The sequence below is a fragment of the Epinephelus moara genome, chromosome 10 (assembly GCF_006386435.1).
Source record: "Epinephelus moara isolate mb chromosome 10, YSFRI_EMoa_1.0, whole genome shotgun sequence".
Taxonomy (NCBI): Eukaryota; Metazoa; Chordata; class Actinopteri; order Perciformes; family Serranidae; genus Epinephelus; species Epinephelus moara.
Window position 1 is genome coordinate 19,948,355 of NC_065515.1, and position 14,176 is coordinate 19,962,530.

The following is a 14,176-nucleotide window of genomic DNA, read 5'->3' on the forward strand; positions in this document are numbered from 1 at the left end:
TTTACCCTCTCATAGAAAGCTTATGCATCAATGAGAAAATAATCCTAATTGCTTCTCTTCTATCTGAAGTGGCGGCGGGTTTCGACTGTTCCCTGCATGCCTGATGGAGAGATGTGAACCGTTTGTGTCGTGAAACTGCAAACCACACGATGCAAGCCGAGCCATTCTCTGTCTTCTTGCGACAAGAAGAGAGTGGTGCTTAGGTTGATCATGGCGCTGATGCGGTGCAGGTGAGGTGCTCAGCTCCCCACTGAGGCCACTCGTACTGAAAATGCACTCGGGGGTAGGATGCTCTTGATAAAAGCGTTGAGTGAAAAGGCATAGTTAAGCATGAGGCAGCGGGGTGATCGGCTGGTGATGTGCAGCAAGCTGGCCGAATGGTTGCGGTGTGGACAAACAGTGCTCCAAACAGTCTTAAAATGCTTCCTTCTCCTGTCTCCTTCCTTTCAGATACATTATTTACAGTTTTAGACATCAGTTATTTGAAACATATCCGATTCTCATGCTGAGTACGTCAATCCAAACATAACTTATTTAAGTATTAGTGAGGGAAAGGAGAGGAGACCATGCTAGACTGTTGGTTGTGCAGCCAAAGCAACCATCAGCGGGCAGGTGGGACCAAGCCTTTGTTACAGCTCAGCTGAAAGCGGGGAGCAGGGACGGTGCTGGAAGATGTGGGGTTTAGCGGAACTAAACCAAGCAGAGACCTGCGTCGAGGGGCGAAGAGACGGAGGAAGAGGAGGAAGAAGCGGCAGCGACAGCGGCAGGGGTGGAGCCATGGGTAGAGGCTGGTCCAGCAGCGAATGGAAAGCTTTTTTACACAGACATATATAGACAGAGAAGAAATAAGGACAGTGCAATGCATGCTTAAATGGACTCTCAACGATTCCTACTGCAAACATATGGATACACCAGTGTGTCATTTTGTGCATGCTCGAGTTATTATCTTAAAGTCCTCACATACTCCACTGATAAATTTATGTTCTGGAATCTGTCCTCAAAACAAATACGCTACGATAAAACAGTCAATAGCAACAGTGTCAGATTAGTCAAAACATAAGTAGCTCCACAACCGTACACAAACCCCACATACTTTTTTCAACAGCTGAGGTTTTTATACCGTAAGTGATAGCCTGTTAAAATATGCGCAAGAGTTATGAATCATGTAAAGCGAGGCCCCAGGAAAAAAAGAGCTCTCTCCCTCTCTCGTAAGGTCATTTGCTGCACAGGCTCATCTGGGCTCTAATTGAATTAAGCAGGCCTCGGGGGGCCCCGGGCTAACCTGAGCGCTAATCTGTGGGCCATTATTTCCTGTTAACAGCACACTCCCTCTCTGCCGCTCCCCACCCTCTTTCCCTCCCTGTCTGCCAGCCCAAAGCATATGTGCTTTAAAAGTTCACTCACTACAAACCTGAGCTGCTGTCTCCTGCGGGGATCAACCTTAAAAATAGAATGAGGCTGATTTTTTGTGTGTGTGTGTGTGTTGTTTGTTTTATCGGGGTTATGTGATGAAGATGATGGCTCTAAGTCTCCATGGAGGGAAGAGGGGAAATGTTTCCTAAGAGAGGTTTAATGATGATAGCTGCTGAAATCAAAGTTTTCTTCTGTATGTCAAAGTTTGTTAATTCATTTATTTACTCATGTTAGTTTTTTCCAGTGCTTTTAAATGGAGTTTTAACAAAGTTCACAAGGCTTTAACAAACATACATAACCAGTTGCCATCTGGGCTTAAATAACCAGAGTAAGACACTAAAATAAAAAGGATGTAAGGATGCAAATCTTTACCCAGATCCAGTATCCTGCACCCGGTATGGAGTGTGTGTTGTGTGGATTTTCAGTGTTTTGATAAAGTTATGACCACATCTACAGTGTACTAGTTTAATCTGAAAGTGCAGGCAATATAAAATACAAAAATGGTATGGGTCTGAAGACCTTACAGGCTCTGAGATTAATGTCCTGTCCAGAACAAGAGCTCAACATCTTGCACGCACACAGCTTCAACCTGGGACCTACCAGTTGACTCTTGAATCCCATTGAATCCTTGACTCTTATCCAGCCACCCTACTATATAGTGAACTATTTATTACAACAGTAAAGTTATAGGAATCTTTAAAAAATAAAGAACTCAGTTGGAAATCATCAAAGGGGCTGGGTGTCCTTCTCACCTGGTGTCGTCCCATTCGGGGCTGAGTCCGGTCAAAGAGCCACGGGACTCTGAGACAAACTTGTAGACGACCAACAGGCAGTCTCGGCACAGCTGGACCAGGCGGCGGCAGCACTGCAGCTCCTGGGGTGAAACCACCTCGCTGCTCTTACTGAAGATGGTCTCCCACGATGAGCTGCATAGCAAACGAGAAGGCACGCACACACACGGAGCGGAATTAAAACAAGCAGTTATAGATTAGCATCACGGTGAATGTATCAGTATGCGCAAGTGTACAGTACATGTATATCATGTTGATGCACGATGCAGGCACACAGATTAAGTCAGACTTATTCATATGTATGTAAATATGTTCTCTAATGTGTGGCCTTTACTGTACGTGTGTGCATTTACATTTGCATACGCACACACACACGCTCGCAGACATGCAGGGAGACACAGAGAGGAAGGATGAAACAAATCCAAGTACAGTTAACCCCCTTTACAACCCCAGACATACCCCTAACTGTGCGAGAGCTTCAACAACTGAGACACACAACCCCGGGGGGTACGTTTGATGTCTACCCCCTTTTACTCCTTGGGAGGTGGGGGGCGCTTCCTCTGAAAGGGTTCAAAACTGTGTTTCCATTCTCTTTCTCTAAGTCGTGTTCAAAGCCTGTTGAATTCATCGCCCACAATAGCTGCTCGGCCGTTTGATTGTTGTTAAGTCCCTCAGATAAAATATCAAACAAGAGACAGGGGGGAGGGCGTGGGGTGCTTTTCGAGGTGCTCCGCTTCTCCGGCGCTGCGTGACATCGGGGCCCCCTGTTGGGTTCATCCATGTTTGGGCCGTGGCCCTGTTGTAGGGAGGGGCTGGACGATAGGCTAGCAAGCTAGCTGGATCATCCAGGGCAGGCTGTAGTCAAACAAAAGCTGCATGGGGCCCAGCGTGCCGGGGGTAGCTGAGGCTAGGCTAGGCTAATCCTCCCACGCCTCTACCCTTCCACCCAATCATTTCTATACGTTTTTTCCAGTCACTCTCATCTCTGCTTTTTATCTGTCACCGGGTCCCTCCCCTTCTTGCCTTCTGCTTATCTCCCCTTCATCTCTATCACCTGCTCACTGCCTTCCTCACTCTCCCACAATTACGACTGCCAAGGAACTAAGGGAGGAAGAAAATGGAGAGCTGTGGGCAGCGACTTCAGTTACACCCTCTGAGCCCTCTGTGTCGAGGGAAACACGGCCACCGAACAACTGAACTGTAAAGAATATGGAGGGGATGAGATGCGAGAAGGTCACACCTTCATCACAGACAAGATGGAAAGCTACCAGCACAGCAGATGTCAGGCTTGTGTGTGTATATGTGTGTGTGTGTGTGTGTGTGTTTTGCTGTCTGTATGACTTTGCTTGAGAGTGTTAATGTGTGCGAATTCAATGTATGGAAACCAACTTTGTCCGCCTCTAAGAAAAGCAAGATTTATGTTTAAGAAAGTCTATGTGAACCACTGCAGGGAAACAGTAGTTTTGAGTGTCTGTGTGTGCTTGTGTGTGCGTGTGTGTTTGTTTGTCTGCTTTTTGGGGGTTTCTATAGGAACATGATCAAGTTGGCTGTCACTGCAGTGACTCATCTTGTAGGAAGCCACTTACTGCCGCATCAAAAAGTAGGAAAAGAAATAAATAAAAAGAAGCCCCAATGAAAACTTCAAAGTATCTGATAACAAACCATAGTAAAAGAACTAAGAGGCCCTCATTCACCTCCTTCCTGCTTCCATTCCTCCCCTCTCCTTTTCTTGCTCTCACCTGTGAAAAAGCCCTGATTAACAGCCCAGATTTGTGACCTTAATTTGCACCCTGTCTCCACAGAGTAACATGTTTCTTTCATCCCCAAGAGCTTTCAGGAAAGTGTGGCGGGGTCTGGTTGGTCTGTCACTCATTCTCTGTCATTCAGCTGCAGTTGCTTCCCTCTGAATAAATACTGAATAAAAATGGCAAATTGTCCCTGCTGTCACTGAAAATGATACATTGCCGAACACTGGGCTTAAGGACACGGGGAGATTGCGCGTGCTGCGTGAACTTCTAGTTATGGAGATGAAAGAGTGGTGTTATGCAATGAATAGAGTGGTAATTGGCCTGCAGTGTGATGACTTGTTTGTGTTGATTCAGAAGAATTAGTGTCCATGAACATCTCAGCAGTGTTCTTTGTGATACTCTGAGCAAATTTTCAATCTCTCTTTTGATTTTCTTGTCTCGGCTTGTTGGTCTTGGTTTAAGTCACCAATTACAGATAAAACTTTCATTTTTTGCTGTTCCTCTCTCTCTGAGGGCAGGCCTTTCTCTCAGACCTTGGATTGTGACGTGCAGATGCGGAGCAGGGGGGGTTCCAGCCACAAATGTTTTCTGAAAAGCACTGAATCTTCAAGGTTTTTAAAACACCTTCAACTTTTTGTCATTCCAATAATAAACCATGCCCATGTTGTTTATCCTATTATGCTGCTCCCTATAGAAGTCTAATATCGCTTCTGTTTGCCCAAATTCAGTTCAGAGTGTTGAAGACTATATGTACTTAGCAATGTTGGGGATCCTCAATTTGCAATTAGAGCAGCCCAGATTATTATGGCATGGGTTCATCTGTCACAGAGTTGTCGGCTTAACATTCATTCTGTGAACTCTACTCCAGCATAGTGTAACAAGAACAGGTTTCAAAAACAACAACTTGTTGCCTTACCTCTGTTTAAGCAACTTAAAAATAGTAACTTTACACAACGTTTGCCTCTTTTTAGACAGCAAGAGTGAAAATTAAGCCTTGCTTCCACCAAATACTTTCGGTATGGTACCTTGGGAACCAGAAGTACCCTTCAGACATGGTACCTAGACCCCACCGCAAACAGTACTCTTAAATGTGGGCGGGGTTGTTGTCGCTCACTGCTCCGTCCAGCACTCACTGTATTTCCTCATTAACAGTGACACAGATGGAAGTCTGCACCTTGTTTATCGTCCACAGAACAAGACAAAATAAAACAGGCTGCAGTGAGAGTCTCTCTCCATGAGATATTTAAAAATAGCGGATATGGGCATTTAGTCCTTCTCAGGCAAGCTCAGGGGTTTAGTGTTGCCGTAGCCCACAGGAACTTTGCTCCACGATGCTTTTTTGTTTTTCTCAGAGTGAAGATTAGAATATATGCAGTTCACATAACCTGGCCGAAATGAATATATATAAACACTTGAAGATCCACTCATTACTGAAAGTGTATGTCATATAAAAACTACAGTGATGGTCAAAGTTGTCAGTGAAATTTAAGGTGTGCTGATGGATTCACGTCATCAACTCTTGCATTGAGTAACATTACAAGTTAACGTTCCACCTTAAAAGTTGCTGGCAGTCGGCCCAGTGAACGAAGTTATCTTTTCTCTGACTACAGCTGTTGCAAGAGCCACCAAAACATCCTTTCATCTTATAGTTACAGTTTACTTATTAAAACTCTCCACAGTATGAACAGTGGATACATGAGCCTTAAAACCAGCCACAACTCAGCCCTGAGCAGAGTGACCGTCCCCTATCGATCGATCATTGGACTGCAGTGTTCACAGCTCCACCTTTTAGTACCAGATCTGTGTGCTAGGTACCCCAACAGAGAGGGGACCAAAATGGGGATGGTACAGAATGGCTCCATTGGTACCATCCACAAGTTTTCACAGTGGAAACAGAAAAAAGCGTACCGAACTGAACTGAACCGTACTACTCAGTGGAAATGGGGCTTTAGTGATCCTTGACATTTGTTTTTTTTGTTTCAGAGTGATGAAGACAGTGTGAGAAAAAGTTAATATGAAATAGTAGGTAGGACTTTACAGGATGAGTTTGGAAACTATCAAGTTTTTTCCAAATGAAGTACAGATTTTTAGGGATTGTATTATCTCAAATAGCTTGACCATGCTCCCAGACCCCCTAGGTTTGTGTTAAGCCCCGAATGTTTACAATGTCCGGCTCTGCCCTTGGTGACATGATCAAACGACATTTATTATCTCGCCATCCTGGCCTACCCAGTGTTGGAGAAGCAGTTCCACAGGCCCTGTCCATGACTCCAGAGCAGCCGGTTGAAGACGCGGTTAAAGAGCCGGTAGAGGTGGAGACTCTCTACGTCCGGCTCTCTCCAGATTCGTTGCAGCGCTGAGCGTACATTGGTCCTTACGATGTCCAACACCTGAGTGATAGAGAAAGTGACAGGGAGATGGGGGGAACAAACAAGAGAGCAACAAAGGTTTAAATTAAGCATCTGATAATGACGGAAATTAATGCTGCAAGACAAAAGGTGACAGAATTTCTAATTGATATGCATGAGCTGGCATTTGTTCCAACTAAGATTTCTTTCTCTTTTTTTTATCTTACCTTAAAATTTGCAATCACAGAGGCTAATGCATTCACTCAGCAACAGAGAGCAGGCTGGCATTAATGAATAAACAGATGGATGCATGCACAGGAACACCAGCACATATGCACAAACACATCCTGCATACTTATTTAATCAGACCTCACACACATGTAGTGAGGACTGGAGCAGGTTTATCTCTGCATTCATGTTAAAGCATGCGCAGACATATGTGTACTTTGTGTACTTTGTGTGTGTGTGTGTGTGTGTGTGTGTGTGTGTGTGTGTGTGTGTGTGGCTGTGGTAGGAGCAGGACCAATAAAAATGCTGGGGCAGACAGTGGAGAGCATGGGAGAGGACTAATTGCTGCAGCGACGTCAGTCTTGGAGAGAAGGTGTCAGAAGTTCCCAGGCGGTCTGAGGACACCTGCGCCAGCCTTCCATCTCCCCTTCTTCGTTTTTCCCCATCCCTACCCACCTCACTGCCTTCTCTTCCTCCCTTTTTCTTTCTCTTTTCACCCCGCTCAGAGTGCAGTGCTGTGGCTCTTTTAACTTTGATTCCTCGCTCCTCATTACTGACATGCCCGTCTTGACTGTGTGTGCGTGTGCGTGTGTTTGCGATGCGAAGAGGCAAGATTTCCCCACAGCAATATGAGGCGAGCGAGACAGACGCATACACGCTCAGACAAACTGATAGATGAGTAAACACACACACAGATATGTTTTGGTATGGTAATCAGATGGCAGAGCGGTGGGCGCTACATTCCTGACCTCTGCCTGCTGCTCATTAGGCTGCTCCACTCCAAATAAAACATTGGCTCGCACCGCCACAGCCCACAACACAGCCGAGCACAGTTGTGCAGAAAGCAGCGGCTGAGAGATCACATCATTACTGACACGCCTACTGGATGCCATTCCACGTCTTGTCCCCCTCTTCTGTTTTGTTTACATCCTATTTGGTGTCTCTACCTCTCACTGTCTGACATGATAATGATCTTCATGCTCCGCTTGTTGTTGGTTTTTTCTCTGAAGTTTGATTTGGGGATTATTTTAGTATTTTAAAAGTTGTTCAAAGGAATAGGTAGGAGCGGTGACACTCTGTCATATTCACCAGTCTTAACAAACATCCATCCTATATAGTGACAGTATAGACAGTGTAGGAACAAGGGCAACGGCAGGATATTTACACAGGTGTAAAAAAGATAAATGTGGCCTATTTTTAAAACGTTAAGACATATCCAGAAGCGAAGCAGGAAGCATAACCTCAGATAATAATCTCTGAGAATATAACAATTATTAATTAATAAAAGTTAATAAGTGTTAATACCTAGAAGAAGCTCAGGTTTTCTCACTCACACATCAGCTCTGTGTCTTTCTCGAACACACACATACCTGTCAGATCTTTCTTTTCTATCTATACGGTTGAGGACATGTTGATCTGTGCAGCGCAGGGCAACATTTCCAGCAGCCTATCCTTCAAACCATCAGGATAACTATATGTTTTCTATTTTAAAAGTCATCTTATTTTTCTCTCCTTTGTTGAATTGTCTATCATTATAAGTTGAAGTTGCGATCTAGTCCACTTAGGAAGTGGCAACCTCTTACCCAGATTCTAGCAAATATCGTAATGACAGGTTTGAAATAATCGGGTGGCTCTAAACGTATCTTAAAGTAGTTCAGGATTTTAGATGGATATTGAGCATCAGTTGCTACCGAAGAAAGCAACTGAACTCTGGATGATTACGTTAGAAGTAAACTGACTCAGACACCTTGTAATCTGATATCAGCATAAGACTTACCTTCCGTTGTTTGGTAGAGTCCAGCTTCACCAGCCAATAGGAGGCCACCTTTGATTTATGGTATTTCCAGTTGTCAAGAATCTGTGGAAGGAAAGTCGGGGTTAGAAAATGAAACAATATTTTGAATGTGCACACAACTTTTTTTAACACAGAATTACTTTAAAAGTAATATTACAATCAAGTAACACATTTAAAAACACCATCAGAGTGTTTTAAAGGAACAGAAAAGAACACAGCAGGTCTGCTCCACTGCCATTTTATTACATCTGCTCTTTCCTCGCAGTCCTCCATCAAAACCCAGGGTTACTACAGCATTCTTACAGGGCAGTCATTGTGCTGTGCAGTTCAATCACTGCCTACAACGACCATAAAATCAGCATATCAGGCTGCCTGCTAACCTAGAGCACAGTTAAACTCCATTACTTTCTTTCAGTGTTTTAAACCCATACGAATGTACAGACTAAATCTAGAGCTCATTCCCACCGTCACACATCCACCCTGGCAGACGTTCTTTCACACTTCAGCCCAGACATGGACTCTGTAACATCTATGGGTTCATCTATCTGTTAACGTAATGCATTTCTGGCTTTCACACATGGATCCCCATTATGGAAAAGTTCCATTCTCGAGCATGACAGGATCATTACTGATACAGCTTCGACGCTTGTCCGATATTTGGGAGCATGTGATACTAGGCAGCTGAGGGCATATAATGAGAGGGGACAGATTGTTTACTGTGGCACATCAGAGCACTGATCAGACCAGTTTCAAGCCAGTTTTACAAGATACTCAATTTTATGTCGCAAAAGTCTTCAGAGTCAAATCTCCCGCTTCACAATGGGTACGTAAAAATGCACACTTATATTCCACTATTAATCTGAATGTGACAATATTCTGAGTTTGTTACAGGTCTTATAAACGGCATATTTTGTTTGGATAATCTGAATTAGGCCTTATTCTATATGAAGCATTTTGTGATTAAGACGTGGGATATGTTGATATTATTCTGGTTTTAATGACATTCCTTGGACATGTATACAGCGCATTGGGAATATGTGTCTCAAGTGGGGTTTTTACTGCAGTTTGTGGCACCCTCTTTTGTCCGTTAATGGTCAGCTCTGTGTGTCACTACGGGTATGTTGTACACAAACCAACTCAACAAATTGCAAAGCTAGGGTAGAGATGCATGCCCAAAAGAAAATGCCATGTTTCTAGTCGAAAAGAAAATATCCAACTACTTTTAAACATTATGAAAGAATGGGATATCAAAAGGTTTTTGGATTTGCACAAATATCTTAACACCGACCTTTTCAGGAAGGTCTTGAAGGAGTGACAGAGGGAGGCTGTCACAAGTCAGCCACAAGTTGAAAACATTTTTAAAAAATCCTGGCACAAGCAACAGCTATTCCACTTTTTCATATTTTGACATGTCGGCACGTTGGTGCAGTGTTAGCATTGTTGCCACACAGCAAGAGGGTTTTTTGGTTCGATCTCCAGGATGGGGGAGCCCTTCTGTGCGGAGTTAGAGTGTTCTCCTCGTGTCTGAGTGGGTTTTCTCCAGCTTCCTCCCACAGTCCAAAGACATGCAGGTTAATTGGTGACTCTAAATTGTCCGTAGGTGTGAATGTGAGTGTGAATGGTTGTCTGTCTCTATGTGTCAGCCCTGTGATAGTCTGGCGACCTGTCCATGGTGTACCCTGCCTCTCGCCAAATGGCAGCTGGGTTAGGCTCCTACCCACCCCACGACCCCCAACAGGATAAGCGTGACGGAAAATGAATGAATGAAACGACAAGTAACCACATGTTAATCAGAGTATGCGTGTCTGCAAGTGAACGTATTAGTAGAATATTTATTTTCATTAGCCATTTAAACAGCTATGGAATATTGTCTTTTTCAGAATAAGGGCAAAAACAGGAATATTTTGTGCATATAAATGTAGCTAATGATGAGGCAGAGAGTTTAAAGCATCACTTTGATATACTGTTTTTTTTACTGTCAAAACAAATGCATGGACATGTTAATTAGCTCGTAGGTGGCCTGCCTTCTAGGGAAAAATGACCTGAGGTCATGTTCAAAAAAGCATCTAAAATGTGGCCAGCCTTTACAGAATACAGTGCTGGAGCAGACTTTTGTGTGTGGTATTTTTTCACAGCACAGCTCGGGGATAATAGAAAAATCCAGTCGTGATCTTTGGTTCTTGAGCAGAAAAACCCTATGTTTTGCGGGTATGTCAAAAATCCTTGGGGCATGTGTCGTTATGCTCAGAAGCTGTGCTGGATATTCCCATGCACTTGCTCCTAGTGCCAACATCACTGTGTACCTACAGGCACTGTTATTGTTGCTCTGTTGACTTAGTCTACATCTCCCCACTGGTGCACATAAACCTCTCACGTAGCATGTTAGATCCCCTGCAAACAGTGCTCCCATTGGGAAGCTCCAGTGTAAACTTTATGTTTACTCACACACACACACATGGACACACACACACACACACACACACACACAAAAACAATCCACCAGGATTCACAGATACAGAACTGAGGTATACAGTGAACACTTTTGTTGGCTTTCCAGAAAGTTACTTGTTTGCTTGTTAAGTACACTCTCTCAATAAGAACCTTATGAACCTTGTCTGGTAAGATGAACGCCCATTTGTCACATTTGTTTTGTACAGAATGAACACATATTACCCTCAATTAAAGCACAACAGAACATGCACCATACATTTCACCTTTCAATGGCTCCGACTGCGACAAAAAAGCATGTTTTGAGTGAAAGATAAAAGGGGCAATTACTCGGACAGAAACACACCATTAGCCCAATTAGACCTCAACTTTAATGTGGGAAAACATAAATTGCCAAAGATTGTTTTCATGCCAAGTGAACACTCCTTTCTCTCCCGAGGCAAAGAGTGAGCCGTACAGGTGCAGTTGCTCATCTGCGTTTCCATGGCACTCTCATTAGGGTTTGTTAACAGTACAGGTGTGGTGGTAATTGTCTCTCACAACCCCGACACACCCAGATGTCACGCACACACATAAACTGTTTTTGCTGTTCTTGTGAGGACATTGTTACGGCTCACGTTAATTACTTGGTGGCTTGCCCTGACTTAACCTTAATCATAACAAGTACATGCTTTACTCTCACGGTTACACAGCCTTTAACTTGCTCGTTATTAGGAGGCGTTCATAATTAAATCAATATTAGGGATATTTTGTGCTTTATGACAATGGCAAATTACATTTATGTTTGAATGTTATGGTGGTTGAGTCCAACATTTTAGGGCTGCCCCCTCAACACTGATTTTTATGTGATGGAATCATTGGTTAAGTAGCTCCCGTGTCATTTTGGGCTTTTTTTCTTCTTTTTTTGATGCATCATTGTAGAGAAACACAAGATTGGAAGGCTTTTGACCACCCTGCTACTTTATTTGGCTCGGAGTCGTGCGATAGAGGGATCACTGACCTTACATTTGGCCTGAATGTGACAGAAATAAACTTAAAGGGGACCTATTACGCTCATCTTCAGGTTCATACTTTTGGGTTTCTACGAGACAATATTTACATGCTTTAATGCTCAAAAAAAGACTATTTGTGACATCACCCATTGGTTTGTGGACTCTAGTTGTGAAGCCTCAAGTTCGACATTTCAGCCATCGCCATTTTGTTTTGTTTTTTTGGAGCCAGAAGTGACCATACTTGGGTGAGAGGCTGGCGCTGCAGAGGGGTGAGGGGGTGGATCTGACTGAGAAGATAAGGACACTATTGGCACACGGCCTGTCAATTAAAGCAGCAGTTAATTGCGTAACTTTAAGTCTAAATAAAATGTAAGTGGGTAAGTTTTATAAAATGTTACACCTTGTACAGTTGTAATGAAGGGAAATGGCTATAGACAGCAAAATCGCTTTTTATACCAGGCTGTAAACATGATTATTTTCTGCTATAGAGTTTGGCATTTTAACATAGGGGTCAATGGCAATTAACTGGCTTCTGGAGCCAGCCTCAAGTGGCCATTTGTGGAACTGCAGGTTTTGGCACTCATGTATTGGCTTCATTTTTGAGCCCCAAAGGCTGACACTTGGTATTCACCCTCTGTCTGAGACCCTCTGTTTTAGCACCCATCTCTTTAAGGCCCAATCTGCTCTGATTGGCCAGCGTTTCCAGTGTCTTCCGCATCTGCACTCTCTGCGTCTCTGCACCATCACTGCACCCGGCGGAATGACTGTAATAGAATATAGTGGCACTTTCTACTGTGAAATATCTCCAATAAAAGCTTCTCAACCAAAATCCGTAAGGAATATATGATCCGAAATAAGGAAGAAAATAACATCTGCAACCAAGATTACCTTTCCTTGACGTTAGTGATAGCTACATGTAGCAGTGTATGTAATGTAAACACTTGCAATAGCGTGCCTGGAGTTGACGTCAGCTTGTCACTGGAAACAGAGTTATTCAGAACGGTCTTAAGCCTTAGGTTTCTGCTCACAGGGATTACTTCTACATACATTTGCCTCGTTATTTGAAACTTTGGCCACATTTAATATGAACATCTGATACTGTGACATTATATATATATGACAGAAAATAAGGAAAAGCACAATAGGTCCCCTTTAAGTTAACACCTTCTGTTTTCTTCCAGTACACTTCTCATGTAGCCGACTTTTTTGGGCCATTGAACATGTTGTTTTGGTGGCGTTTCTGTCATTAGTCAGCCTGGTGAAGACAGTCTGGCTGGCTGCTGTCCTTTCAGCACCACGGGAGCTGTGGTGTTGAACAGACAGCTGGTTCTGAGGACAGCGATGGCCGTAACGGAGGTCAGAGTCAGTGTGGACTGGACGGATGAACGCTTTCATAGTACTTTAGTGGCGCTGATGTGTTGTTTCTGCTGTGAGTTGAAGGTGAGCCTCTGCCTCTCTTTGATTTTTTTTCTTCTTTTCTTACAAAATATAATACCCCATTTCAGCCTTTATTTTTTCGTAATTTTAAAATTTTCTAAAATATTCTAAACAGACATTTGGATGATGAATTTATTGAACTACTGCTGCTGTGTTTCTGCATGGCCTGCAATACAGTAACACATAGTTGTAGTTCTCTTAAGTCGTGTTATATCTGCATTGTTAAATTCTTGGGCAGCCTGCTTCCAGTTGTACATATAAATGTCATCTACATCCATATGAGTCGAACACATGAGCCAATTCTTCTATTATTTCTACAGTGGTATTTTACAAAAACATAAAAAACACTGTTCAAACACACCAAATGCAAGGACAGAGAGATCTGACCAGAAATAGAGGAGGCACTGATTAATACAAAGGAGCAGTGGGGAATAGCGCGGGACTGCAGACTGAGCGACAGGTTGTCACTGGGGTCGTTTGAAAGACGATGGGAGCCAAGCCAGAGCGGACAGGCTATTGTGGAGGGAGGCAAGGAGGTCACTTTTAGTTAGGCTGCAGAGTGACCGCACCTGGCCACAGTGGGGGCTCTGGGAATACAGTGGGCCTGAATATCTGTGCAAAACTTTTACTCCATGTTCACTCCCTCTGTCTTTCCCTTGTCTATTTCAGTCTGTTACCTTGTTCCGATTTTTACATCCTGTGTCTGCCTCTGAATCATTTTCATACACACTAATATAATAGAAACAGTGCACACACCTCATCCAACACAGCCTCGGCCTCTTCCTCGGTTTTGCCCGGAAACCTGATCCTCATGGCGGTGAGCGCGGCCAGGGTCTGACGCACCAGTTCGGCCTCCTGCTCTTTACTCCTCAGGTTTATCAGCGGATCTCCCTACACGCACACACAAAGTAGGGACACACCAATTAAGTATACACTTACACATTACTAAAGCAAAAAGGTTTTATTCGCCCCTTGG

General features: G+C 43.6%; 1 protein-coding gene across 1 annotated transcript in view; it reads right to left on the bottom strand.

The window, feature by feature from the left end:
• ttll7 (tubulin tyrosine ligase-like family, member 7) overlaps positions 1-14,176 on the bottom strand; it is a 64,114-nt gene that overhangs the window by 6,898 nt on the left and 43,040 nt on the right. The window contains exons 10-13 of the mRNA XM_050055278.1: positions 13,957-14,091; positions 8,306-8,386; positions 6,182-6,342; positions 2,166-2,339 (exon numbers count right to left, since the gene is read on the bottom strand). Coding sequence (XP_049911235.1) covers positions 2,166-2,339; positions 6,182-6,342; positions 8,306-8,386; positions 13,957-14,091 — 551 coding nt within the window. The remainder of the gene's footprint in view (positions 1-2,165; positions 2,340-6,181; positions 6,343-8,305; positions 8,387-13,956; positions 14,092-14,176) is intronic.